General features: G+C 44.2%; 2 protein-coding genes across 2 annotated transcripts in view; one reads left to right on the forward strand and one right to left on the reverse strand.

The window, feature by feature from the left end:
* LOC134674191 (prolow-density lipoprotein receptor-related protein 1) overlaps positions 1–25,456 on the reverse strand; it is a 154,348-nt gene that overhangs the window by 115,332 nt on the left and 13,560 nt on the right. Inside the window, exons 12-22 of the mRNA XM_063532248.1 lie at positions 14,492–14,638; positions 13,143–13,314; positions 12,619–12,716; positions 11,763–11,898; positions 9,399–9,554; positions 9,106–9,224; positions 7,375–7,524; positions 6,066–6,246; positions 1,853–1,941; positions 786–872; positions 120–293 (exon numbers count right to left, since the gene is read on the reverse strand). Coding sequence (XP_063388318.1) covers positions 120–293; positions 786–872; positions 1,853–1,941; positions 6,066–6,246; positions 7,375–7,524; positions 9,106–9,224; positions 9,399–9,554; positions 11,763–11,898; positions 12,619–12,716; positions 13,143–13,314; positions 14,492–14,638 — 1,509 coding nt within the window. The remainder of the gene's footprint in view (positions 1–119; positions 294–785; positions 873–1,852; positions 1,942–6,065; positions 6,247–7,374; positions 7,525–9,105; positions 9,225–9,398; positions 9,555–11,762; positions 11,899–12,618; positions 12,717–13,142; positions 13,315–14,491; positions 14,639–25,456) is intronic.
* LOC134673864 (cytochrome P450 6B5-like) lies at positions 22,888–25,449 on the forward strand. The gene is made up of 2 exons (XM_063531906.1): positions 22,888–24,323; positions 25,263–25,449. The coding sequence occupies exons 1-2, from the start codon at positions 22,964–22,966 to the stop codon at positions 25,433–25,435; spliced, it is 1,533 nt and encodes a 510-aa protein (XP_063387976.1). The 5' UTR covers positions 22,888–22,963; the 3' UTR covers positions 25,436–25,449.

Genomic DNA, 25,456 nt, shown 5'->3' on the forward strand with positions numbered 1-25,456 from the left:
TCCGCCAGACTCATGTCGCGGCCAGTCGCGGGGCGAGGTAATGCGAGTCGGGGCGGGGCAGTGCGTGGCCGTTCTGTATGATAATACTATTACTTATTCTGTGAGTAAACTAGACAAACCTGTAGCTTTACAGTCGGCCTCGTCCGAGCGGTCGTTGTTGCCACAGTCGGGGGCTCCGTCGCAGCGCCAGGCGGCCGCTATGCAGCGTTTCGAGGTGGCACAGAGGAACTGGTCGGGGCCGCAGACGTGCTCGGCGCAGGCCGACTCGGACTCGTCTGAGCCGTCGAGGCAATCTAAACCAATAAAATGAGTACGATGACTTAGGGCTGATTTAGACGATGCGAGATCTCGCATGCGAGTTTCATACCATTGCGGGTTTTGATGGGTCGGTTGAATTTGACGTAATCAACAGTAACTAAAATAGCATGCGAGTTCGCGCGCCATCTAAATCAGCCCTTACACAGAGCGCATATAAAATTAGGAATAGTGTGCGTGCTGACGCTCGCTACATCATTTTTGGAAGTAGATATGAGTATGTGACGTTGGCGTGTTAGCATTGAGCGAATGCTATTACTTACACCATTTTTTTCGTGTCCCTCGAATAAAATTTAGATACGATTTACTTATGTCAGAATAGACACGGTTATTTATTTAAATGAATCTGTGTTTCTATTTACGTGAATAATATTAATAAATGCAATTTCTGCTTAATCCTTTATGTTAAGTAACACAAGAAAGCATCTCCTTTCATAATGATCTTAAAGAACACATTGTTTTCTTTTTACCTCTTTGTCCGTCGCAGATCCAAGTCTTCGGTATGCAACGGTTGGAGTCGCATTTGAAGTTCTGAGTATCGGTACATGTCCGATTTGCTGTAACAATTAAAAAATCAACTCAAAAATAGTCCTTGATAACACATTTTAGCTTAAAAGCTACTACCGATGTAGTGTATAATTGTTTTCCATCGTAATTTCTCGGAAACATTCGTATTTGTCATGCTACTTCAGTCAACCTCAGTACTTTTTGTACTGAGACTGACTGAAATTGCAAGACACGTTCGTACGTTTCCGCGAAAATACGAAGGAAAATAATTAATGCACTACATCTGTAACTAAAATTACATGAAGAGTTTTTAACGAAATAAAGTGATTAATTATTAAATTGTTTTTTTTTATTTTATTTTTTATTTGGAGAACCAACAGCTATGACAATACCATAGAAATTATAATGGATACAGAAAGCCAATTATAGGAACTCACAGGTAGTAACATAATATTTATACGACAACGGTTTCACTTACTTGAATTTTTAGTCGCTATTGGCGACATGTTTCGGGCCCGTCGGGGGTCCTTCCTCAGGCTCAAGCACGAGTTGCAGTCGCCGCGAGCACTCAAGCCTGAGGAAGGACCCCCGACGGGCCCGAAACATGTCGCCAATAGCGACTAAAAATTCAAGTGAGTGAGACCGACCGTTGTCGTTTAAACAATTTAAAATATGTCTCACGAAAGTTTAATATCGATGATTAATTATTTTCAGATCGCAGGATGTTTGGAGGAAGCACTAAGGGTGTTATTCCACCTATCCAATTACTTTGTCCAATGTATTGCGTCTCACATGTTGCTTTAATGAAAGAGTGAGATGCACTGACATTGGACAGGTGGAATACCACCTTAAGGACTGATTTAGACGGGTCGCGAACTTGCAAGCGATTTTAGTTACATTGCCGACTGTTGGTTAAGTCCAATTCAACCGACCGATCAAAAACCGCAATGTAATGAAACTCGCATGCGAGTTCTCGCATCGTCTAAATGAGCCCTAAGGCTGATATGATGATAGTGAGTCTCGTAATTACCACATGGTCCAGTCGGAGAGCTATCTTCATCGGAGCCGTCAGGGCAGTCGGCGTCGCCGTCGCAAACGTACAGCTCGTCGATACAGCGCCTGCAATACATAAATAATGTAGAAAGACAGTTGGTGCTAATTGATTGTATGGGGTCATCCATTAATTACGTCACACGTTTAGGGGGAGGGAGGGGGTCAAGAAAATGTGACATATTGTGACATGGGGGAGGGGGGAGACACAAACTTTGTGACGTCACTTTAACTTCATCAGGAACCGAAAATTTATTTAAATTATTTAATTCGCTGTACATTTAAATAACAAGTTTTTAAAACGAAAATAGTTTTTAATCGTTTAATTTTCTTTCCTAAGCAGTTTTGGGTTATTATATAAAATTACTAATATTTATATCGTCAAAAATATTTTGATAAAATATTAATAATACTTAGGTACTTACTTAATTCGATTTGGCGATTTCGTAGAAAAAATGTGACGTCACACTAGGGGGGGGGAGGGGTTTGCCAAATGTGACCAAGTGTGACAAGGGGGGGGGGGGGGGGGGGAGGGGTAAAAAAACCTAGAAATTGGTGTGACGTAATTAATGGATGACCCCTATTGTGAAATGAATAGACGTCTCCATATCTATAATCAACCGAAAGTTAGTGAAGGTGTCCGTTTCAGCTTGGGCAAAAATGCTTTCGTATGTCATTGAGCTACTAACTATACTGCTAAACGTAATTCAAGACCAAAAAAAGTTGAAAATATTGCCACGTTTTTACTAGCGCGTCTTGTATTTAAGTAAAAATAAGTAAATAATAGTAGATTGTTAACCAAGGGTGGAAAGTAATCCATTTCACCCGAAATATTTTCGACAGATGGAAACTGCTGGAGTCCTCCTGGCCCCTTTCTCTTAGCACCGGAAACTCAAGCTTGTTCAGGCGCAGCGGGTTTATTTGTCCCATTTTGTTTATTATGGGCTTTTCGCACGAGTTTGTCTTTGTAAGCTGGAGAGCGCGAGCAAGCAGAGATAATTATGTGAAGTCTGCAGACCTTTTCGATGCCTTTTACCTCGGTTTCGAGCGGTCGCACAGGGCCTTGTCGCTAGCTGTTCTCCGGTTGGACCACTCCATGGCCTCGAGAAGTCGTAGGAACTTCGAAGCGACACAGCGAAGTCGATCAGCACCTTTATGAAGCCCGGGAACACGACGCATTTTCCACCGAGTATCGACATATCTTACCGCTTTCAACTCCGGGCAGTCGTGTAGGGCACGCGCACTCGTGCCCGCCGGCCGTGGCCAGGCACAGCTCCGAGCATGTGGTATAATATAGATGGAGTGTGACGTACCCGCGGCCGCAGTGGAACTTGCCGGCGGCGCAGGGCGGCGCGGGCGCGGGGCCGGGCGCGCAGGCCGCGGGCCGCCCCGGCGCCGGCGCGCGCCCCGCCGCGCACGCGCACTCGTGCCCGCCGGCCGTGGCCAGGCACAGCTCCGAGCATGTGGTATAATATAGATGGAGTGTGACGTACCCGCGGCCGCAGTGGAACTTGCCGGCGGCGCAGGGCGGCGCGGGCGCGGGGCCGGGCGCGCAGGCCGCGGGCCGCCCCGGCGCCGGCGCGCGCCCCGCCGCGCACGCGCACTCGTGCCCGCCGGCCGTGGCCAGGCACAGCTCCGAGCATGTGGTATAATATAGATGGAGTGTGACGTACCCGCGGCCGCAGTGGAACTTGCCGGCGGCGCAGGGCGGCGCGGGCGCGGGGCCGGGCGCGCAGGCCGCGGGCCGCCCCGGCGCCGGCGCGCGCCCCGCCGCGCACGCGCACGAGTGCCCGCCGGCCGTGGCCAGGCACAGCTCCGAGCATGTGGTATAATATAGATGGAGTGTGACGTACCCGCGGCCGCAGTGGAACTTGCCGGCGGCGCAGGGCGGCGCGGGCGCGGGGCCGGGCGCGCAGGCCGCGGGCCGCCCCGGCGCCGGCGCGCGCCCCGCCGCGCACGCGCACTCGTGCCCGCCGGCCGTGGCCAGGCACAGCTCCGAGCATGTGGTATAATATAGATGGAGTGTGACGTACCCGCGGCCGCAGTGGAACTTGCCGGCGGCGCAGGGCGGCGCGGGCGCGGGGCCGGGCGCGCAGGCCGCGGGCCGCCCCGGCGCCGGCGCGCGCCCCGCCGCGCACGCGCACTCGTGCCCGCCGGCCGTGGCCAGGCACAGCTCCGAGCATGTGGTATAATATAGATGGAGTGTGACGTACCCGCGGCCGCAGTGGAACTTGCCGGCGGCGCAGGGCGGCGCGGGCGCGGGGCCGGGCGCGCAGGCCGCGGGCCGCCCCGGCGCCGGCGCGCGCCCCGCCGCGCACGCGCACGAGTGCCCGCCGGCCGTGGCCAGGCACAGCTCCGAGCATGTGGTATAATATAGATGGAGTGTGACGTACCCGCGGCCGCAGTGGAACTTGCCGGCGGCGCAGGGCGGCGCGGGCGCGGGGCCGGGCGCGCAGGCCGCGGGCCGCCCCGGCGCCGGCGCGCGCCCCGCCGCGCACGCGCACTCGTGCCCGCCGGCCGTGGCCAGGCACAGCTCCGAGCATGTGGTATAATATAGATGGAGTGTGACGTACCCGCGGCCGCAGTGGAACTTGCCGGCGGCGCAGGGCGGCGCGGGCGCGGGGCCGGGCGCGCAGGCCGCGGGCCGCCCCGGCGCCGGCGCGCGCCCCGCCGCGCACGCGCACGAGTGCCCGCCGGCCGTGGCCAGGCACAGCTCCGAGCATGTGGTATAATATAGATGGAGTGTGACGTACCCGCGGCCGCAGTGGAACTTGCCGGCGGCGCAGGGCGGCGCGGGCGCGGGGCCGGGCGCGCAGGCCGCGGGCCGCCCCGGCGCCGGCGCGCGCCCCGCCGCGCACGCGCACTCGTGCCCGCCGGCCGTGGCCAGGCACAGCTCCGAGCATGTGGTATAATATAGATGGAGTGTGACGTACCCGCGGCCGCAGTGGAACTTGCCGGCGGCGCAGGGCGGCGCGGGCGCGGGGCCGGGCGCGCAGGCCGCGGGCCGCCCCGGCGCCGGCGCGCGCCCCGCCGCGCACGCGCACGAGTGCCCGCCGGCCGTGGCCAGGCACAGCTCCGAGCATGTGGTATAATATAGATGGAGTGTGACGTACCCGCGGCCGCAGTGGAACTTGCCGGCGGCGCAGGGCGGCGCGGGCGCGGGGCCGGGCGCGCAGGCCGCGGGCCGCCCCGGCGCCGGCGCGCGCCCCGCCGCGCACGCGCACTCGTGCCCGCCGGCCGTGGCCAGGCACAGCTCCGAGCATGTGGTATAATATAGATGGAGTGTGACGTACCCGCGGCCGCAGTGGAACTTGCCGGCGGCGCAGGGCGGCGCGGGCGCGGGGCCGGGCGCGCAGGCCGCGGGCCGCCCCGGCGCCGGCGCGCGCCCCGCCGCGCACGCGCACGAGTGCCCGCCGGCCGTGGCCAGGCACAGCTCCGAGCATGTGGTATAATATAGATGGAGTGTGACGTACCCGCGGCCGCAGTGGAACTTGCCGGCGGCGCAGGGCGGCGCGGGCGCGGGGCCGGGCGCGCAGGCCGCGGGCCGCCCCGGCGCCGGCGCGCGCCCCGCCGCGCACGCGCACTCGTGCCCGCCGGCCGTGGCCAGGCACAGCTCCGAGCATGTGGTATAATATAGATGGAGTGTGACGTACCCGCGGCCGCAGTGGAACTTGCCGGCGGCGCAGGGCGGCGCGGGCGCGGGGCCGGGCGCGCAGGCCGCGGGCCGCCCCGGCGCCGGCGCGCGCCCCGCCGCGCACGCGCACGAGTGCCCGCCGGCCGTGGCCAGGCACAGCTCCGAGCATGTGGTATAATATAGATGGAGTGTGACGTACCCGCGGCCGCAGTGGAACTTGCCGGCGGCGCAGGGCGGCGCGGGCGCGGGGCCGGGCGCGCAGGCCGCGGGCCGCCCCGGCGCCGGCGCGCGCCCCGCCGCGCACGCGCACTCGTGCCCGCCGGCCGTGGCCAGGCACAGCTCCGAGCATGTGGTATAATATAGATGGAGTGTGACGTACCCGCGGCCGCAGTGGAACTTGCCGGCGGCGCAGGGCGGCGCGGGCGCGGGGCCGGGCGCGCAGGCCGCGGGCCGCCCCGGCGCCGGCGCGCGCCCCGCCGCGCACGCGCACTCGTGCCCGCCGGCCGTGGCCAGGCACAGCTCCGAGCATGTGGTATAATATAGATGGAGTGTGACGTACCCGCGGCCGCAGTGGAACTTGCCGGCGGCGCAGGGCGGCGCGGGCGCGGGGCCGGGCGCGCAGGCCGCGGGCCGCCCCGGCGCCGGCGCGCGCCCCGCCGCGCACGCGCACGAGTGCCCGCCGGCCGTGGCCAGGCACAGCTCGGCGCAGCCTCCGTTCGTGTCCGAGCATGTGTTGCGACCTGCGGTTTAACACACTTCAGTTGCGTTCATGTTTCACAGGTAAGCGCCTCTTGCACCATCCCACTAACCCGAGGTTAAACTGTTAACCCGGTGTCAAATTGTACTGGTGACCATGGTATCTGCAGGTTTATCCGGTTAACCTCGGGTTAATGGAATGGTGTAAGACTGTAACTGGCGCTAAATGTTATAAGTTTTTTCATTAAAACTTCATCCTTATCGCCGGCTGTACTCTTCTGTATCCTATTCCTATCAGGACGACAGCCATTTTGTAAGTTTCCATACTCTAAAGGCAGACAGGCGCGTTTCGCGGGCGCTCCGTTAGCGGGGCGCGCTGCTTTTACATATAAAACGCTCACGCCGCGTTCACGCCCCGCCCGGAAATCACGCCCGTCTGACGAAACCTTAAGAATTTGCGTTATTTTTCATAGTCATATATATGAATATTTTCGGTTTCCGTCATCAGATCGACTCGATGGTGTCATTTTCATAGAACCATACATATGACCATTTTCGGTCTCCATCATCAAATCTGCTCGATGGTGTCATAATATTGCGATACGGGTCTACAAAAAGGTTGTATGGTTCGTTGTATATCATACAACAGCAACAGCAGACATCCCAAAATGGCGCCTGTATTTGCCCATACGTACCTTAAAGTTATGCATTGTGTCCTAGTAAACGAAACTTAAAATTATTAATATTCTGATTTTTAATAGGGAATATTACGCAAAACTCTACGTAGAAGACCTCACTAACTCAATCACAGGGCCTGCCGTGAAACACGTTTGTCGACAATCGAAAGTGCGGTTTCTGCCTCTCTATCACTCTTGCTCATTCAATCGATAGAGAGGCAGATAACGAAATATCAATTTTCGCGTTTCGCGGTAGGCCACCTGTAAACAAACCGCCTTGATTGATGCATCAATGTCATAGTAAAAACTCGTCAAAAAACTGTTTAAGGCGTAGTATGTATAAATTACTCTATGGTGTACTAAACAAATTAGTGCTGCACTCTGGCGGTAGAACATTGCAGTACTTAATACTCCCTATTGATTCACTTTTGTCTCATAGAAGTTCCAAAGAATTTTGATGATCAATGAACGAGTCAGTGACAAAATTAAACAAACCTAATCTGTCAGCAGCCGCGACGCGTCGAATATCATACAACGGCGGCGGCAGGCGCCGGAGAATAGTGCCATTGGCGCTGGGGCTTGACTGCCCGTCGGCGCCCAGGCGCCGGATGTTACCCGTGCCGTGCTCACTCCATATTATATCACCTGAATATAAAACAAAGTCAGAATCGCACACTGAGGGTTCCGTGGAATTAGTTAACTATTGAAGTCCATAAGCGTGTCATAACATGAGCTATGAAGACATCAAACAAACAGTAGTATTCCATCTGTCCAATTTCATTGCGTCTCACTCTCTCATTCAACAAAATGTACATTAGACAAATAAATTGTACAGATGGAATGCCACCCTAACGAAAAGAGAATCTAGATAGATAGTAACATTGCCTTTAGGAAACTGTTGTCCTTAATCATCGATATCGACGCTTAAGAATCAATACTGTCTAACTAACATTTTTGACGTTTTTAGGGTTCTGTAGCCAAATGGCAAAAAAACGGAACCCTTATAGATTCGTCATGTCTGTCTGTCTGTCCGTCCGTATGTCACAGCCACTTTTTTCCGAAAGTATAAGCACTATACTGTTGAAACTTGGTGAGTAGATGTATTCTGTGAACCGCATTAAGATTTTCATACAAAATTAGAAAAAAAACCATAAATTTTTAGGGTTCCCCATACATAGAACTGAAACCCAAAAATGTTTTTTTCATCAAACCCATACGTGTGGGGTATCTTTGGATAGGTCTTCAAAAATGATATTGAGGTTTCTAATATCATTTTCTTCTAAACTGAATAGTTTGCGCGAGAGACACTTCCAAAGTGGTAAAATGTGTGTCCCCCCCCCTGTAACTTCTAAAATATGAGAATGATAAACCTAACATAAATATGATGATGTACATTACCATGCAAACTTCCACCGAAAATTGGTTTGAACAAGATTTGGTAAGTAGTTTTTTTTTAATACGTAATAAACCGTAAATCCCAATTTTATTATGTTACTTGCTGTTACGGAACCCTTCATGGGCGAGTCCGACTCGCACTTGGCCGCTTTTTTACCTGTTAATGCAGTTAGGTGCAGAAAACAATAACGAATAGCATGCTATAATTATTTGTTACTTAGACAGCATTGATTCTTAAGCGTCGATATATAGGTTGCGGTCATTTTACCGACTGCATAATAAGTTTATATTTAATAGACACAGCTACAACGGTATGAAATGCAGCCTAGAAACGATTATGTTAGTTCTAACTTGATAAACAGACATATGAACCTCGAAGTTATAAGGGTCCCTCCATGGACGTACGCAGCATTTTTTAAAGGGGGGGGGGGGGCAGAAGTAGGGGAGACTGGGTACGTTGTAACAGGGTACGGTTAAACTTGCTACGCCTATGGGTCCCTCAAAAAGCAGAAGTCTTGAACCTGTTAAAATGGTATTATAAAAATAAAAATAAAAAAAATAAATATTATAGGACATTCTTACACAGATTGACTAAGTCCCACAGTAAGCTCAAGAAGGCTTGTGTTGTGGGTACTCAGACAACGATATATATAATATACAAATACTTAAATACATAGAAAACACCCATGACTCAGGAACAAATATCTGTATCATCATACAAATAAATGCCCTTACTGGGATTCGAACCCAGGACCATCGGCTTCGCAGGCAGGGTCACTACCCACTAGGCCAGACCGGTCGTCAAATCGTCGTATTATAATTATGTACTACCGTCGATCAACGCCAGTCCATACGGCTTCTGTAGGTCTACACTCGGGGCCGAGATGATAGTCTTGCGCTTGTTGGTGGCCAGGTCTAAGCTTTCGATCTTGTTCAGGAACGTGTCACACCTGAGAATCAAATAAATTATTTAGTTATTATACTTTACAAGGCAGCTGCCCCTGTAATAATACAACTCGATTGGCAATGACGGAACGTGTAAAATGCCAGTGTGTTGTACTATGTATGGGTGTCATGTTTTCAATGTTGTGCGCCCTGTATTGTCATTCATTATAGGTACATACCAATAAAGCATCTGCTCGTCCGACTGTACGACCAACCCGTTGGGCCAGTGGAGTTCTTCTGAGACTAGTACGCGCCGCCCGGATCCGTCCATGGCGGCAGTCTCTATACTGCCTTTGGGGGTTGACGAGCTGGCCCATACGGACCAGTACATAACACTGTCGACAAAAGTTGTATGTTAAAAATATATAAAATTCTAAATTCCACACGATGACAGGAAGACTCTACTATTAGAAGTATTTGAACAAATTAAACTATTTTTCAGAACATATTTTAATTTGTTTTTATCAAGTAGAAACACTACTATATAAATTATAAACTGAAATAAATGTCATATACTAAGAAAAAGTGACCAAGGCCTCCAGTGCCCCAGGCTGGAATCGAACCAGCGTCCTCTGCTATCGCGGCAGGTGCCTAAGCCACTCGGCCACCGGGCCACAGCGGCATAAGTCGAATTTTTCCAAGTATATGCACTTCTTACTGAAGGCTTATGGCGTCCCCTGGCCATCCCTAAGGTAGAACAGTATGGTTCGGACCTGCTAACTGGATCACTCATGTAGTCATGTGATACCGAGTTAGCGAGAGAGATACTTTTTCACCTCAGCAGATCGAACAAGGGTACTTTGCTTCTTAAAAACAGTGAGCAAAATGCGATTTTGCTCACTGAGTCATTTTGTCTCACTCAGTGAGCAAAATCGCTTTTGCTCACTTAGTGATACAGTATGAGTGAGCAAAATCGCATTTTGCTCACTGAGTGAGACAAAATGTCATTCAAGTGACTTTTATAGTCAAATGTCATTTCAAAATGCGGTGTCTAATACAAGTTCGATATACTTGGGTTCTATTATCTCTGTCCCTCTAGGTATGTTCTCACTGCTTAGGGTGAAAAATTTTGTGTACTACACGAGATCAAAGTTATTTACATCTCGTGCGCTTTTGAATCCCTTACTACGCTCAAGATTCTAAATTAGATTCACTCGCTACGCTCGTGAATCTATTATAGAATCTTTCGCTTGCACGGGACTCAAAATAAGCACTCGAAGAAATATCAAACTTTGATCTCTTGTTGTACAAATAACTATTTCCTGGTATATGACATTTATTTCAGTTAGGAAGACTAATTAAGAACCATCCATATTTTGGTACTTACTCATAATTAGGGATAGGTAGGGGTTTTTCGTGCATAAACCTTACACATTCTGAAAAAAAACGGCGGATTCCCATATCCCAAGAAATTCGTCAAAACGATAACTTCCTCGTCTTAAATACCCGAAAATGTATAAATGTTTGTTTACTTTTATTTAAAAAGCTAAAGATACAGAGTAACCCCCTTATAGCGGAAGCAGTTATAAAGTTGACCCAAAAATTTTTTATTAAGCTATGAGCTTCATCACATATGTTCCTTGAGTAATTCTAAGCATTTCAAGCCTGGGAGGCAATAAGAAATGTGTGTCTACTCGGATTTGTAATGGATTCAAACATTCAACCCCTTTTTAACCCTGTTAGGGGATGAATTTTACAAAACGCTGAAATTACTTTTCCTGTCTTTTAATAATATCCCCAAATACAAAGATTCAAGTCCCGCATTCGAAAATTTTTTTGATATCCATACAAACTTTCAACTCCTTTTTCACCACCTTAGGGGATGAATTTTCAAAAACGCTGAAATCAGTTTTCTTGTATTTTAATAATATATCGTTTTACGAAGTTTCAAATTCCTAGCTTAAAATAAAACTTGAACCCCATACAAACTTTCATCCCCTTTTTAACCCCCTTAGGGGTTGAATTTCTCAAAATCGCTTCTTATCTCTTGTACACTTTATAAATGTAATCTAGTGTGCAAATTTCAACTTTCTATCTTTTGTAGTTTCGGCTCCGCGTAGCAAAAATCTCCAACCAAATTTTTCACCTTTTTACGTTTTTCTTGTAAAATTACTATGAAATTGAAAAAACAAATATCAGCAATGAATTCTACGCCTTTGGTTTATACGAAAATGATACCAAACTTGCCCTAGTACCCACCAGGATCAGAGTAGATTTTTTTTAAAGATGACGGATGGCGGCCGTCTTTGTACCCCACCCTCCCCCCCACTTCAGGCTAGAAATGCTTAGAATTACTCAAATATCAGATGTGATGAAGCTCATAGCTTAATAAAAATTTTTTGGGTCATGTATGGCAGCGTTACATAACTGACTCCAGTATTATTCATAAACGTTTACTAAAGTTAACAAGCCGATAATAATCGTTTGTCCCTTTCCATCATACCAATACGTCGGAAAGGGACAAACGATTATTATCGGCTTGTCAACTTTAGTAAACGTTTATGAATAAGGGGGTAAAGGTATATGGTTGTAAGAATACTGACCCTTTACGTGGGTCTAAAGCAATGCTCCTGGGGTGGTAGTGTGGCTCCCGAATGAGGACCTTACGCTGCTTCGGCGCTGACAGTCGCGCCACAGATATTTGACCCAGTGCGTCGTCCGTCCAGTATAGATTTTTACCTGTGGGGGTTAGTTAGTTCAATTTTATGTACAGACGAGAGAGAAAATTTAACCCGAATAAGGTATTCGTAAAAAAGTCGACTCTTTTCTCTTTACCTTGTCACAGTGACCATAGTATGAGGTGTCTAGCGACTTTCATATTGATTGTCACTGTGACAAGGTACGAAATGGGTTATAAATTAATACTTTCGACCGTATGTTTATGTGTCTGTGATCCATCGTTGTCAACATAGTTATATTTTTACAGACTAAAAATTTGAATGAACGTTTTGCTTTTTTAGGGTTCCGTACCTCAAAACGAAAAAAACGGAACCCTTATAGGATCACTCGTGCGTCTGTCTGTCTGTCCGTCTATCACAGCCTATTTTCTCGGAAACTACTGGAACAATTAAGTTGAAATTTGGTACACATTTGTAAATTAGTGACCCAAAGATGGACATATTTTTTTTATAATTTTAAAATACATAGGTTAGAAGTTATTTAAGAAAATAGCCAAAAATTACCATTCCTCCCCTTTATCTCCGAAAGTACTGGGTCTAAAATGTTGAAAAAAATACTCAAAATAGTTCTTTACACCTATAGATGACAGGAAAACCTATTAGAAATGTGCAGTCAAGGCGTGAGTCGGACTTATGTACGGAACCCTAGAAACGCGAGCCCTACTCGCACTTGGCCAGTTTTTTTAGGACTATTTAACAATTAACAGATGTAGCAACTCACCCATCCAATCGATGGCTAGCCCTTCGCAGTTATCAACGTCTTCCTCTATGAAAACTTCCCGACCGGTGCCATCTAACTTCTGCCGCACAATCTCGTATCTACAAAACAGAAACGTAACAGGAACAAATATTTGCAATAAGCAGAAACGTCTCCAAACAATACCATAATGCTTACAAATAAAGGAAAAAACTCACTGTGTCGGCCGAGACTCGGTAGCTTAGTTGGCAGAGCGGTGGGCTAGTGATCCAAGTTCACGTCTCGACCGAGACAGTGATTTTTTAGGATTCCGTACCTCAAAAGGAAAAAAAACGGAACCCTTATAGGATCACTCGTGCGTATGTCAGTCTGTCCGACCCTCCCCCTCCATATCTCCGAAACTACTGTGTCTAAAATTTTGGAAAATATACACAAAATAGTGTACGGAATCCTTGGAAAACGAGTCCGACTCGCACATGATCGGTTTTTTTTTATTTCTGAGCATTATGATAAAATCATATAATGTCATTAATTTTGAAGCTACATACCTGTGCACATCAGAGAAGTACATGTACTCTGCCGCCAGGTGCACGTCAGCTGCCGTGGGCCTCGCGGCGGCGGCGGGCGCTGCGGCCTCCCACTGCGGGTGCTGCGTCACTATGGCTTGCACTATCGGCGGCGAGCCGCGTGCTACTAGCAGGTACTGGTCTACGTCCACTCCTGAAATATAGTACATTACTATAGGAGGCTGGGAAACGAAAGGCCAAGTTAGCGAGGCCGACAGCCCCGTTTCTCGCCGAGATTTGTATAAATGTATAGTGCTATTCTCAAACTTGCAATGAAATATCCATAGGCTACGGTGGTCAAAATCGAGAAAACATCTATCTAAAAATGTAATATAGCGCGGAGCAAGTACCAGGGCCTCATGAGCTACGAGAAGGTGTCATTGACCGATTCGCCGGGGCGGGCACGAGTATGAGAGTATCGCGGGCCGCGGCTGCTGTTAAAAACAAGATAAGGTTGCTTACACGCCTAGGTGTGTAAGGCTGTATGAAATTCCTCATATCATCTTCATTCATCGCACCGGATATGTAGTACTTCCGGACCTAATTTGAAGTAAGCCATGTCAATGAAATTGCAAGTTTGAGAGAAAATGTATATTTCATAGGAAATGTGCAGTGTGTCAATATATACGAGTTCCGAGATGTCATTTATGACATCGATTACACGCTAATTCTGGCGTCAGTTCAGTCCCTCATTCTGGTCAGAATGACGAGAGAATTATCGTGTAACACTCGGACTAATGGACTAATCTCTGATTATGGTCTGGACTGGACTGATGAAAATTTAATATATTAGACAATATTCGTCAGTCCATTTTGAATGACAGAAAACTGATAGGAGACATCGTGTAACCTGTTTGTGTCATTCCCGCGTCAGTCACCATATTAGACAAGACTAAATGTTGCGTTCTGTGTCCAAACGGCGACTGTGTCGTAATTTTATCAGTCTGGACTGATCGTGTAACCGTGTCCATTTTCCATCATTCTGGTATCAGTCAAAACTCGAATAAGACTTATGACTGAACTGACGCCAGAATTAGCGTGTAAGCGATGTCTATGAGTCAAAGGGAATACATAATATTATTTTATAAGTTAAACTTACTGTGCCTGCCGCATGCACCCACAGAGGTGGGCCAAAATAACCACGGTATGGGTGCCGCAAGACGGGCGAGGATGTGGTTGGCCCAAACGGAGATGGCGGGACGACCTGGACGCATATCTTAACGACTGGCCGGAGATTGCCCAAAATCGAGACGAATGGAAATCAAGGGGGGAGGCCTTTGCCCAGCAGTGGGACCCCGTATAGGCTTATAATATACATAATATAAACTTACTGTGACAGACGGGGGGCTGGTGCGGATGAGTGTGGACCGCCTTGTACCCGTGACGACACAGGCAGTGCGCGCGCGGTGTCGTTCCCCGCCATGCGGTCACGCATATGTGCGTGCAGCCGCCGTTGTGGACTGCACACGGGTGTGACACTGAAGAAGAACAAATACATATACTTAACTTAAGAGTATAGAATAACACACAATACAAATTACACAAACTAAATGCTACAAGATCCCCACTCAGCATAATACCAGGGCAAGCCATGACGCTGATTTTCAGTGGGTACCTGACTTAAAACTAATCTACACCTAAACTAAAACTAAACGAGTGACAACACAACACGTCAGACACAGATTACATAATAATTTTTAAGAAAAAAAAACCGACTTCTATGGGGCCCGGTGAAAGATTATGGTAGATGGTGCACTATGTAGAAAAGGAGGTAAAAACAGTACTTTCTAGTAGCATTTCGTTTCCGTAAGGGTCGTAGTTCTAGCCTAACCTAACCCACTTCTCTGATAGCAGTTCGGTTCTGTGAGGATCGCAGTTCGAGCCTAATCAAACCCACTTTTCTAGTAGCATTTCGTTTCTGTAAGGCTCGCAGTTCTAACCAAACCTAACCCACTTTTGTTCGGTTCTGTGAGGATCGCAGTTCAAACCTAACCTAACCCACTTAACGGCGCATGCGGTACTTTATACCTACATTTTATGGTAGGTAATCATAGCGGTTTATTTAGTTTAGGTATCATAGGGGTTTTCCGGGTCAAGGTCCGGGTCTCTGAGTCCGAGTCCGGGTCCAAGTCCCGGTCCGAGTCCGGGTCCGGGTCCGAGTCCGGGTCCGAGTCCGAGTCCGGGTCCGAGTCCGGGTCCGAGTCCGGGTCCGGGTCCGAGTCCGAGTCCGAGTCCAGGTCCAGGTCCGGGTCCGAACCGGATCCGGGTACGAGTCCAAGTCAAAATCGAAATTCGAAATCACCAAACGTGTACTATGCGTCGTTGAAGAGTTCTGTTCTGATCATCATCAGCAGTTCCACTTCATCAAATGCGACAGTTTTTAATGTAAATGCTTGATTTTATGATGAAAACACAGAAAATTCTATACGTATGTCTTTAAGATTTGAGGAGTTCCCTCGATTCCTTATGGATCCCATCATCAGAACTCGAGCTTGTCAGAAATGTGGCTTAAAAACTAAACTTGCTTAACAAACATAACTAAGAGGACAAATCGCCAAACGTGAACTATGCGTCGTTGAAGAGTTCCGTTCTGATCATCATCAGCAGTTCCACTTCATCAAATGCGACAGTTTTTAATGAAAATGCTTGATTTTCTGATGAAAATATAAAAATCTCTATACGCGTGCCTTTAAAATTTGAGGAGTTCCCTCGATTTCTCGTGGATCCTATCATGAGCACTCAAGCTTGACAAAAATGTGGCTTAAAAACTTAACTTGCTTAACAAACATAACGAAGAGGACAAATCGCCAAAGGTGAACTATGCGTCGTTGAAGAGTTCCGTTCTGATCATCATCAGCAGTTCCACTTCATCAAATGTCACGTTTTTGAATGTATATGCTTGATTTGTTGATAAAAACACAAAAATCACTATATGTATGCCTTTAAGATTTGAGGAGTTCCCTCGATTCCTCATGGATCCCATCATCAGAACTGGATTTTGACAAAAACGGGACCAATCTGTATGCATATACATACAATCAAAAAAAGAATTTTCAAAATCGGTTCAATAATGACGGAGATATGGAGTAACAAACATAAAAAAAATAAAAAAATAAAAAAAATAAAAAACATACAACCGAATTGATAACCTCCTCCTTTGGGATTTCGAAGTCGGTTAAAAATACATACTGCGAAATATGTCTTTATTATGTTCGGATCTTTTTTTAAATCCTGGCAATATAGCTAGTTTCCACAAGGAGTATGGTATGTACGATAGGTAACTTAGATTTTATCGCATTGTAATAAAGTAGAAACTTATGACACTTATACGATTTTATTAGTAGGTAGGTATAGATATCTAGACACGCGGCAGCGTGTCAAGCCAAGTTCAAGCAAAGGAACTGGCTAGCCAGCGCCAAGTGTAATATTACACGAACCACTTGGTGCCACTTTTGACCCTTCTATAACTCAAAACATATTTAACGTAAACACATAAAACTACGTGTGTTTAATTATATCCATAAGGACATCTAGAAGCCCAAATTTCATGAAGCTAGCTCAAACGGTTATAAAGATATGAAGGTCAAAAAGTCGTAAATTTTAAGACTGACTGACATACCTATAGTACCTAAACCTAACCTACTTCCAGATGACCTAGAAGGATGAAATTTGGAATCCAGCTCAGTTATTGTGTGAAAGCGTAGGAAAAAATCTAAAAATTAAAAAAAGTTATAAAATAGGGGGGGTCCCCATACAAAAAAACCATTTTTTATTGTGACTGACATATAAGTACCTAAACCTAACCTACTTCCAGATGACCTAGAAGGATGAAATTTGGAATCCAGCTCAGTTATTGTGTGAAAGCGTAGGAAAAAATCTAAAAATTAAAAAAAGTTATAAAATAGGGGGGGTCCCCATACAAAAAAAACATTTTTTATTGTGACTGACATATAAGTACCTAAACCTAACCTACTTCCAGATGACCTAGAAGGATGAAATTTGGAATCCAGCTCGGTTATTGTGTGTAAGCGTAGGAAAAAATCTAAAAACAAAAAAAAGTTCATAAATAGGGGGGGTTCCCATACAAATTTCTTTTTTATTGTGACTGACATATAGTACCTAAACCTAACCTACTTCCAGATGACCTAGAAGGATGAAATTTGGAATCCAGCTCGGTAATTGTGTGTAAGCGTAGGAACAAATCTAAAAATAAAAAAAGTTAAAAAATAGGGGGGGTCCCCATACAAAAAACCTGTAATACGCGCTAAACAACCGGCCAACGGTGTGTCGTTGGCGGCGCGCGGCACCACATAATTAATACAAAGAACAGAAGTAAAAAACATGCAGCGGAAACACAAGAAAAAACATTAAATCTCAATACCTGCCTAGTTTTCTTTACAAAAATTATTGATATCCCATCAAAAACATAAATGTAAAAAAGGAGAGCCAAGTTCAATACAAAAATTATGCTTGGCTGTGGGGTTCGCCGCAAAAAGAATGGAGATTTAAATGAGTGCCAAGTTCTATGCAAAATCCAAATATGTATTTATAGGAACAAAATAACATTATAAACAAGTATTAAACTCTATTTCTTTGCTTTATTGGATACCTATAACAATTGCTGTTATTTAAAAAAAATGTGAGATCTTAAAGTAGGTTAGATTTGGCTTGGCCACTTTTTATCAGAATTACAAAATATATATGTTGAATAACTTTATAAAATGACTGATGTAATGAAAACTGGCCAAGTCAAATCTAACCTGCTTTAAGATCTCGCATTTTTTTTAAATAACAGCAATTGTTATAGGTATCCAATAAAGCAAAGAAATAGAGTTTAATACTTGTTTATAATGTTATTTTGTTCCTATAAATACATATTTGGATTTTGCATAGAACTTGGCACTCATTTAAATCTCCATTCTTTTTGCGGCGAACCCCACAGCCAAGCATAATTTTTGTATTGAACTTGGCTCTCCTTTTTTACATTTATGTTTTTGATGGGATTAAAAGTTAATCCAACATGTAGACATTTAAATATAACAAGTAACCGTCAAAAATATTTTTTGAGACTTTTATTGCCGACTGCACTTTCTCTCCTTTGCATGTCTATCAAGTACTTTTCGAGACCTTTCGAATGAACCTAAACTTAATACCTATGTTTATGTTTTTCTATCGAAGGGTTCCTTTGGCTACCTTCCGACTGCATCATCAGATCAGCTCCATGTTAGCATATTATTGCATTGTCATCGGAAATATGGAAGAACCTATGCGAAATTTCCGCTGACACCCGCAAGTGGTTCAAATTTAAGTTACAAGATTTGAAGCACTATACATATACAGGGTGATTCAGGAGACGTGAGCAGGACTAACACTGCGTATTCTGTAAATTATAAGCAACTGTTTCGTATCAGTATTAGAGAGGTTAAAGTTAATTTTCTACTCCTGTCTAAAAAAATTAATAAAAGTTATTTACGACATGCATGGTCACCCTAAAATTAGAATACCGATATTCTGTGTCAAATTGAATGTCATCACGGTCTGGCCCCAATTTCACATCGGTGACAGGTGCGACGAATTGTAAAATCACTGTTGCTGACGTCACAGGCATCCATGGGCTACGATTACCACTTACCATCGGGCGGGCCGTATTCCTGTTTGCCACCATCATTGTATTATTTAAAAAAACTTTATTATATCGGAAAAAAACAGATATTTCTCCTGCGAAGTTTCTGACAATTGTCAAAGATTAGAAGAATTGTAGGTAATTCTGGACAGGTAATGAGTTATATGTCGGAATTTCGTGACAATTGTAGTGTTTCTTGTGACAATTGTCATAAACTTAGCAAGAGAAATATCTGTTTTTTTTCCGATATCATAAAGTTTTTTTAAATAATATAATTATGGTGGCAAACAGGAATACGGCCCGCCCGATGGTAAGCGGTAACCGTAGCCCATGGATGCCTGTGACGTCAGCAACAGTGATTTTACAATTCGTCGCACCTGTCACGTTGGTGAAACAGGGGCCTGGTTACTTTTGAAACCTCGTATCTCACTCAAGTTTGACAGTTTATTTTATTCGTAATCAAAATGCTGTCATTACGGTTAAAGAGGTTTTATGTTTATTATTTAGGTCTTGTACTAACCATGAGTTAAATTTGCCCTCACCAATAAGTAAAAAAATAGAAAAATGTGTCGTTGTTTCACCTAAATACGACGGTGATCGATCAATTATCAGTTACGGAGTGTGCAGGATTAGTCCTGCTCACGTCTCATGAATCACCCTGTATACCAAAGAGGTATAAACGCAGTGAGGCTAATAAAAAGATAAAAAGTGTAAAAATGTGATTCTTTGACATAAAATAATCATTAATAGCTAGTTTGATGTATAATACGTGCCAAATATAAGACAAAGCTTCTAGAAAAAACACCTCAATAGTTATAACGTCCCCCCTCCCCCTTAAAGTCACGACGTAAATAAACTCATTTCTCGTAAAAAAAAGACAACGGGTTGCACTCCGGGAGTGCCGACGAAGTGAAAACTCAATGACTCGTCCAAAATGTCTGCAGGGGCCGATTTTTGAAATTCGACCCCTCGATTTCGTGTATTTAGTTCAATAATATCTCCACTACTATGCATTTAAATTCTACTAATAAAATTGAAAACGAGTGGTCAATACAACTCGATTCCAAATTTCTATCGCTCTTATTTCAAAAATTAGCATTTCGCCGTTTTCCACCGATTTTCGAGTGACGTAATCGAGCGATCGTATTTCAAAAATCGGCCCCCTGCACTATGTAGGTACTCATATAATTGACCCATCCTCCTTTCTATTGAAAAACTTTAGTTCCGAAATTGCTGGCCAGTGAGCTTAAATTTGTAGCGTTAATTGTTTTATCTACACACATATCATAAACTGTCTATGATGCCTTCAAAATTCGTAAATAATGGCCCACATTACGATAAACTGTTTTGTTACAGCAAATTTCTTATCTGTGAAAATGTGGTAATATACTTGGTCAAGCAGACCTTGTCAGTAGAAAAAGGCGGCAAATTTGAAAAATGTAGGCGCGAGAGGATAGCGTCTCATAGAAAATTTGAATTTCGCGCCTTTTTCTACTGACAAGGTTTGCTTGACCATCTATAGCTTCATTACTATATCAAAATCGATTTGGTAATGCATTTCAAATTTCGAACATCTCTGAAAAAAAAGGCAATTTGATTTGACCCCTATTCTAACATCAGTTGAGATGACGTTTTATTCGAAAACAAATCACAATTGCATACAATATTGACAAATCTCGCATGTAAGTTGGTATCGGACGATATGGTAATCGACCCCGACTCTAGTTTGTCTCTGAATTAAAAAAAAAATACGGATGCGTGACGTGCTTGAAAAAAGTTTTCATTTGCCGCCATTTGACGTACAGTTTATCTTTTAATTAGTTTATAAGTAAAAAATAATTTGTTTTGTTGTTTTTAAAGGAACTATAACAAAAGTTTCCTGTAAAACGTGCGATAAAGATATTTCGGAGACGCCATCTCATATCCGCGAGTTCCGCCAGAGAGCAAAGTCGGCTGTAATATGAAGTTAGTAAATATATCATAGAAAGTTTATTATATGTGTGTAGATAAAGCAGTGTATGTAACTGTACATAATTAGGCATTAAAACACTCGTGTGATACTATTATGAAACTCATTTCATTCGTTTCATAAACCCACACTCGTATTTTAATGCCTTTCATTATGTAGCAGTCACATAAACTACTATAAAATTCGAATAGAAATTGTAAAGTTACCTTGCAGAGCTCGCATCTAAATATATTTGGTCATGATATTTTGAGTTTTATTCACCAGTACTAGAGTTCACTTTTATTAGAGATTTCATCAAGATATAGCTTTATTGAATTATATTTGAGTGATATAAAGTTAGAATGTAACTGTGAGATCCTCGTATTTCAGCCCGTACAAGATTAGCTTTATTGCTTAATATAAAAGTCCAGTTTTAAATAATTGACCTGATTATGATACTTTATGACTAAAGTTCTTTGGTGAATAACATTGTCCGTGACACAAGACGTCAGCGTTACGTTACGTTACGTTACGCTGAATCTTGTTTATCATTTTTACCCCAAGTAGCATTGCAAGCTGTATATAAGCTGTATTGAAGTTTATTTTTATACTATAAGCTGTACAGTTAGGCTGTACAAAGGCTGTATAAGCGCTTATACAGCCCTTATAAGTTAAAAAAGGGCCCAAATTATACAGCCTTTCGCGTTATTAGAGCTGTAGAGTAGCTGTATAATCAATACATAAGCTGCATAATAGCTGCATTACAGCTATATTTCGGTGTAACAGGAAACCTTAACACTACAGATAATCTCTTATAAGTACCTACCATATAAGAATATGAGTTTTAAATGAGTTTTTAAAAATGATTACAAGAGACTAATAATCATTTAGGAAACTAAAATGTCTTAATCTTGTTCATTCGTAATATAGTAATGGCGACAATAAAGTGTTATAGTGGATGGTAAAAGTAAAAGTAAATATTATAGAGGACTTAAGTGGAATATTATATTATTGGTAAGTGCCGATTATTATTTATTGTGAACCTGTGTATCTTTTCTGGCAAAATATTCACGCGCCTGCAAAATAACAAAGAGAAACCATAAGGAAAATATCAAAAATCGGGAAAGTTAGTGTTTGTTTTTAAGGTTAGACTATCAAAAAGTTTTATAAATATTAATTCTAAGGCTAAAGTTAATTTATTTTAGCTGGTAATCATAACACGATGTTAGTCTGCTTAATATTTGCAAGTATTTCCTTAATTATATTTACAAATACTTTTTTGTTTCATTGTAAAATGGCGACAATTTTTAAACAGCTTACAGGATAGTTGGAGAGCGTTATAATCTTAGTAGCTGTGCTGTGTAATAAATGGAGTGTCATTTACAGCTTTTGTAGTTAAAACAGCTTTAGAATAGAAGATTTGTATTCATTTGGCTGTATTTCGGTTCTCCGTACATAAGTTATAAGTCCCTTTAGTTTAGAGATCCATATAACAAATAAAAAAACCCTTAGGTCCAAATGTATTTGGTCTATTCTTCGTTCCATTTCATAATTTTCTAAATTATTAATCTTGTTCATTACAATTTTTTATTTTCGTGGTCGAAATATATACTTATACGAGTGTAAAATTACGCCGAAATAAGCGACTCTGTCAGTAATACAGAAAAAAGCTGTACTATAGCTGCCATTTATTCGTTTAGTTTTATAATACCCTTACAGACAGAAGTTATACAACTACTATTCTTATAGGAGAGTAAAATTACGCCATAAGAAAAAGCTTTAAAACGGGGTTGACAGATACATTTGTACAGCTACAAGTGCCAAGTGATACTACAATACAGCCTGTATACAGCTTTTACGATAGAATTAGCTTGTAGTGTTTCACAACACTTTTAGTTTTATAGTAGATTTTCCATATTCTGATAAAGCACCCCATGATTCCGCAGAATCCTTTATAATGATTTTATACAGCTTGAGCTGTATAATGTCGGTAAAATACCTTTTATACAGCTTAAATCTTTTCTGACACTTCCATGCTACTTGGGACCCCACCTCAAAAAGTGCTCAGCGCCGCTAAAGAAGTTTTCACTTCAAAAATCGTGACTAGATCTTTGATGGACATTATAATTTCTTTTTATGTACACGAAGCCCTGAAATCCAGTCGTGACTAGATAAGGCTTCAACAACATTCGCAATTTTATTTACTATTGTTATTCTCGTCCTAACATCAAGATGTTTCTACTTATCGCGCCGTTAATTCTCATTTTGCTATACTTATACTTCAGCAAAAATCACGATTATTGGGCAAAAAGGGGGGTTAAACATGACACACCGATACCAATATTCGGGAATCATTTGCACTGCGTATTTACATTGAAAAGCATTACAGAAGTAACCTGTGAGCTTTACAAGAAATATTCAAAAGAAAGAATCGTTGGGTACTATCGCGGTAGAACACCTGCACTTATTATTAGAGACCCAGAGATTGTTAAAAGGATTATGTGCTCTGATTTTTGGTCGTTTTACAATCGAGGGGCTGGAAGGAATCCTGAGCAAGAATCTCTAATGTTAAATGTTTTTCATGGAGACGGTGACACTTGGAAATTGCTGCGACAGCATACATCGTCGGCTTACACTTTAGCCAAGTTAAAAGCTATGTATCCCTTGGTGATACAGTGCGCGGAAGACCTACAGAAGGTAGTGAAGACTGTAGCACAGAAAAAAGGTAGTTTTAACGCAGTTGATCTCATGGCTCGATTTACGATAGATTTCATAGGCGCTTGCGGTTTCGGCGTCGATGTAAACTCGATGAACACTGAAAATTCCATATTTAAGAAGCTAGGAAAGCTGATATTTACTAAAACAGCTATGGAACGGCTCAAACAGGCAATGTATGAGCTCTTTCCTGAATTACGTAGGTACATATACGTGTCGGATAGAGAAATTCTTCTTACTCTGAATAAACTTGTGTCAGCGATTCTGGAACAGAGGAACAACCAGCCTTCTGGGCGGAACGACTACATAGATTTGCTGCTAGAATTGGAAAAGAACGGGAAAATGCGCGGCAAATCTCTTGAGAAAGTAAACCCTGACAATTCTCCGATGGAGGTCGAGATGGAGATGGATTTCAAGCTATTCGTGGCAAATGTAGCTTTATTTTTCGCGGCCGGATTTGAAACTTCGTCTTCAGCAATGAGTTATACTTTACACGAGCTTGCATTTTATCCGCAACTGCAAAAAGAAATTCAGGAAGAAATAGATGAAGTTTTATCGAAATATGACGGTAAACTCTGCTATGATTCCGTGTCAAGAATGCCTAAGCTGGCTAGGGCTTTTAAAGAGGCAATGAGGAAGTTCCCGGCAGGCGGGGTTCTGAACCGTGTCTGTACGAAGCGGTACACGATACCCGGTACAGGGGTGACCATAGATCCGGGTGTGGAGATATTTATACCGGTGCAAGCGTTGCAAATGGATGAGCGGTATCATGAGGATCCTGAGGAGTTTAATCCGGAAAGATTCTTGCCTAAGAACGAGGCGAAAATGGGAAAATATGTGTATCTGCCGTTCGGAGAAGGACAAAGAGGGTGTATGGGTATGTAATACATATTCATTTATTAACTACGATGGCCACAGTATAAACTACAAATTTGGCCTGAATTAAAATCATTAAATTTAAAAAAAAATACCGAGGTAGTAATTTATAAAGAATATTTATTTGAATTTGAACTTTAATAGCTGTCAAAAGAGTTGAATGTCATACCCGCCATATATGGCATTGTGTGCGGTAAAGGATTAAACGAGTGCGAGTCGGACTCGCCCACCGAGGGTTACGTACTTTTTAATATTTGTTGTTATAGAGGTAACAGAAATACATAATCTGTGAAAATTTCAACTGTTTAGCTATCACGGTTCATGATATACAGCCTGGTGACAGACAGACAGACAGACAGAGTCCCGTTTTTACCCTTTGGGTACGGAACCCTAAATAAAAAATTTGTATAAAATCTCAATTGTGGAAGCGACATTTAAGAGTTAGGTATTTTTTCTTGTTACGACTTGTCGACTTATTTAAATTTTGAAAACAATACAATATCGACTACCACCACCAGATACCGCTGGAGTGACGAAGCCCAGAAAGATCTGTCCGCCCTCGGAATACCCAACTGGCGCGAAGTGGCGTAGAATAGGGCAGAGTGGCGCCCTCTTGTGTCAGAACCAAGATCCTCTTTGGGTCACTGAGCCAGTGATGTATGTACAATATCGAAGACCGGTCTGGCCTAGTGGGTAGTGATCCTGCCTATAAAGCCGATGGTCCCGGGTTCGAATCCTGGTAAGGGCATTTATTTGTATGATGATACAGATATTTGTTCCTGCGTCATGGTTGTTTTCTATGTATTTAAGTATTTATATATTATATATATCGTTGTCTGAGTACCCACAACACAAGCCTTCTTGAGCTTACCGTGGGGCTTAGTCAATTTGTGTAAAAAATATGTCCTATAATATTTATTTATTATATCGACTGTTCCAGGTTCCCGACTAGGCGAGATGCAGTCGCTCGCCGGATTGGCAGCACTGCTACAAGTCGCCAGCGTGTCGCCATGCGGCGCCACCGTCCGCCGGCCCAGGCCCGACCCGCGCGCTTACTTCGTGCAGGGCTTTGCGGACGGCCTTCCCCTTACTTTGACATTGCGAGATAAATAGTTTCCCCTCATGGGCCACCAA

Source organism: Cydia fagiglandana, chromosome 19 (assembly GCF_963556715.1).
Source record: "Cydia fagiglandana chromosome 19, ilCydFagi1.1, whole genome shotgun sequence".
Classification (NCBI taxonomy): domain Eukaryota; kingdom Metazoa; phylum Arthropoda; class Insecta; order Lepidoptera; family Tortricidae; genus Cydia; species Cydia fagiglandana.

Excerpts from the sequence above, each read along its gene's own strand:
- LOC134673864 (XM_063531906.1), top strand. The coding sequence starts at position 22,964 with ATGTTTCTACTTATCGCGCCGTTAATTCTCATTTTGCTATACTTATAC. Across the intron at positions 24,324-25,262 it reads AGGACAAAGAGGGTGTATGG|GTTCCCGACTAGGCGAGATG; the intron begins GTATGTAATACA and ends CGACTGTTCCAG.